The sequence below is a fragment of the Penaeus chinensis genome, chromosome 36 (genome assembly GCF_019202785.1).
Source record: "Penaeus chinensis breed Huanghai No. 1 chromosome 36, ASM1920278v2, whole genome shotgun sequence".
In the NCBI taxonomy this organism is placed as follows: Eukaryota; Metazoa; Arthropoda; class Malacostraca; order Decapoda; family Penaeidae; genus Penaeus; species Penaeus chinensis.
In genome coordinates this window covers 35,792,795-35,795,294 of record NC_061854.1, presented here as the reverse complement: position 1 = coordinate 35,795,294, position 2,500 = coordinate 35,792,795, and the positions used below count along the sequence as shown (strand labels likewise).

Here is a 2,500-nt window from a genome sequence, read left to right as displayed (position 1 = left end):
TTGTTTTAATTGTGTAGTAGCTCTTTTTCCTCTGTGATTGAATATAGGGATAGAGCAAGATATTATGCAAAGAAGACTCATCAGTGTGATTAGAAATCATGTCCTGTAATTGTGACTGTTTTGAATTTCTTGTGTAGAGGGTTTGAGATGGTCTTTGGGTCCTCTTCAAGCTTTTGATTATATTTACTCACTATTCTTGTTTTATTCATTGTTTTTATTCAATTTATATTGTTTTGATTTTAATTTTCTTCAGAATATCCACCCACACCTCAAGAAGACTCATGTAGAGACACGTTTGAAAAAGCTAATGGAAGGAACTGGGCTGGACTGGGCAACAGCAGAAGCCTTAGCATTTGCCACATTGCTAAATCAAGGCAAGTTTTCCCACAGAGAAATGGTGAGCACAAGTTAGAGAAGAAAGAAAGAGAAATGCTGACATATCCACTGACAGATACACACATGCTCTAAGACACCTACTTTCACAGGCACACACATAATAGAAATGAGAATGAGAAAGAGAGTGAGAAAGTATTCTTCTGTAATATCACAGTGACATTTGAATTTAAAGTGAATTTTACTGCTCATTTTAATGGTGGGAGTGCATGTATAAATGCAGTGTCCACTGTAGCTTTGTTTTATTGATTTTGTTTACACATAGTTTAGTCTAGAAGCAAATTCAGATTATTAACTTATTTTAACTGGCACTGTCAGGCCACAACATCCGCATTAGTGGACAGGACGTTGGCCGAGGAACCTTCTCCCAGCGGCATTGCATGTTCGTTGACCAGGTGGATGATGCAATGCACATCCCTCTAAACCACATGAGCAAAGACCAGAGCACCCACCTGGAGGTTGTGAACAGCATCCTTTCAGAGGAAGCTGTGTTGGGCTTTGAGTATGGGGTGTCCCTGGAAAGCCCCAACACCCTGTGCATCTGGGAAGCACAGTTTGGGGACTTCTACAATGGCGCGCAGATCATGATCGATACCTTTGTCTCCAGTGGGGAAGGTAGGTGATTCTTCTCACCCTCCTCCTCTCCTCTTGCCCTGTCACTCTTCCCAATCCTTCGCTTTTCTTATTGCCTTTTTCAGTGCTTGAAAATAGAGCCTTTCGGAGGTATGACAGCTTTTTCCTTTTTTTGTAATTTGGAAATTTGCTTTTTGGAATTGTAAACTTACTTCGAGGAATTGTTCCTATGCCCATTTAACATATGGGATGAATACCAGTTAATCAGTGAGAATTTTATCATAAGCTACTGGTTCCATTGATATTCATTCATATTAAGTCGGTGATCAAATCCATTCCCAACAGCAAAGTGGCTGACCCAGAGTGGTCTGATGATGATCCTACCCCATGGCTATGATGGAGCGGGACCAGAACACTCGTCGTGCCACATTGAGAGATTCCTGCAGAACTGTGACTCAAAAGAAGACCAGCCAGATGGAGAAGATGTTAACTGGGGGATTGTCAATCCAACGACTCCTGCTCAGTACTTCCACTTGCTCAGGAGACAGGTCAGTTACACAGGGGATTTGTGTATGGAGGATTAATTTAATAATGCTTGACCTCACTAGAGTTAAAAGTCATGGTAGTTTGTCCTTGTTCCCATTTCTTTGGGTAATTCATTCACATCACATGAGAGATACTATTGTAAGCAAATTTGGTTTTAAGATTTTAGGTTGTCTTTTGATTAATGTGAAAGATTTACAAGGAGGAAACTTCACCCACACACAGTGGATAACATTCTATTGCTAACATGTATGCCACTGCATAACTGGACTCCTTTCCAATGGGTTGTACACCAATACCAAGCACTCTGAACCCACTCTACATTGTTTGCGCTAAACAGTTGTTCAGTTTTTTGGCCACCATGAAAGTAATTGAGGAGCTGCAGTCTCTCAAAAGATGGCTTAATTTCACTTTTGAGCCTCATTCACTTGACATTTGTATATGCAACCAAAGGCATAGAGAGTATGCAAATCATGTTTCCTGTGCTTCTGATTTTTCCCTTGAATAGCTGTGTGTAGTTGCCAGAGCATGGTTCTGTATGGTGTGTAAAGAACCTGTTGGCATTGGCGTAATGGCCATTTGTTCCAAACTCACATAATATTATCCTATTGTGTCATGTGATGTGAGCACTATTCACAGTTTTGCATATATTCAAGTAAATTAAAAAGAAATTTGCTTCCCTGCATTTTGGGAATAAAAATTATGTATGAGATTTGTCGTGGTAATCATAATGTGGATTTTATGTAAACTGTCCTATTATCTACAATGCTTATTGAAGCAGTAAAATATGAAGAAAAGGGGATGATTGCAATGATCTGTCAGAAGAAACAGTCTCTCGTTCCATATGGTAAACCACATTGTAGCTTTTTGACCTTTTAGTTTTCACATCTTCAGTCTCCATGCTGTAAAAAATATCTCAACTGACCAACAGCAACTACGAAACTTTCGGAAGCCTTTGATCGTTGCCGGGCCCAAGATTCTGCTGCGGTTG

General features: G+C 40.0%; 1 protein-coding gene across 2 annotated transcripts in view; it reads left to right on the top strand.

Moving 5' to 3' along the window:
• Positions 1-2,500, top strand: part of LOC125044782 (probable 2-oxoglutarate dehydrogenase E1 component DHKTD1, mitochondrial) — a gene marked incomplete at its 5' end in the record, with an annotated part of 28,416 nt that overhangs the window by 19,476 nt on the left and 6,440 nt on the right. For both annotated transcript variants that reach the window (XM_047641730.1, XM_047641729.1), the window contains 4 exon segments: positions 254-374; positions 712-1,008; positions 1,312-1,514; positions 2,441-2,500. The exon segment at positions 2,441-2,500 is cut by the window's right edge and continues 61 nt beyond it. In XM_047641730.1, coding sequence (XP_047497686.1) covers positions 254-374; positions 712-1,008; positions 1,312-1,514; positions 2,441-2,500 — 681 coding nt within the window.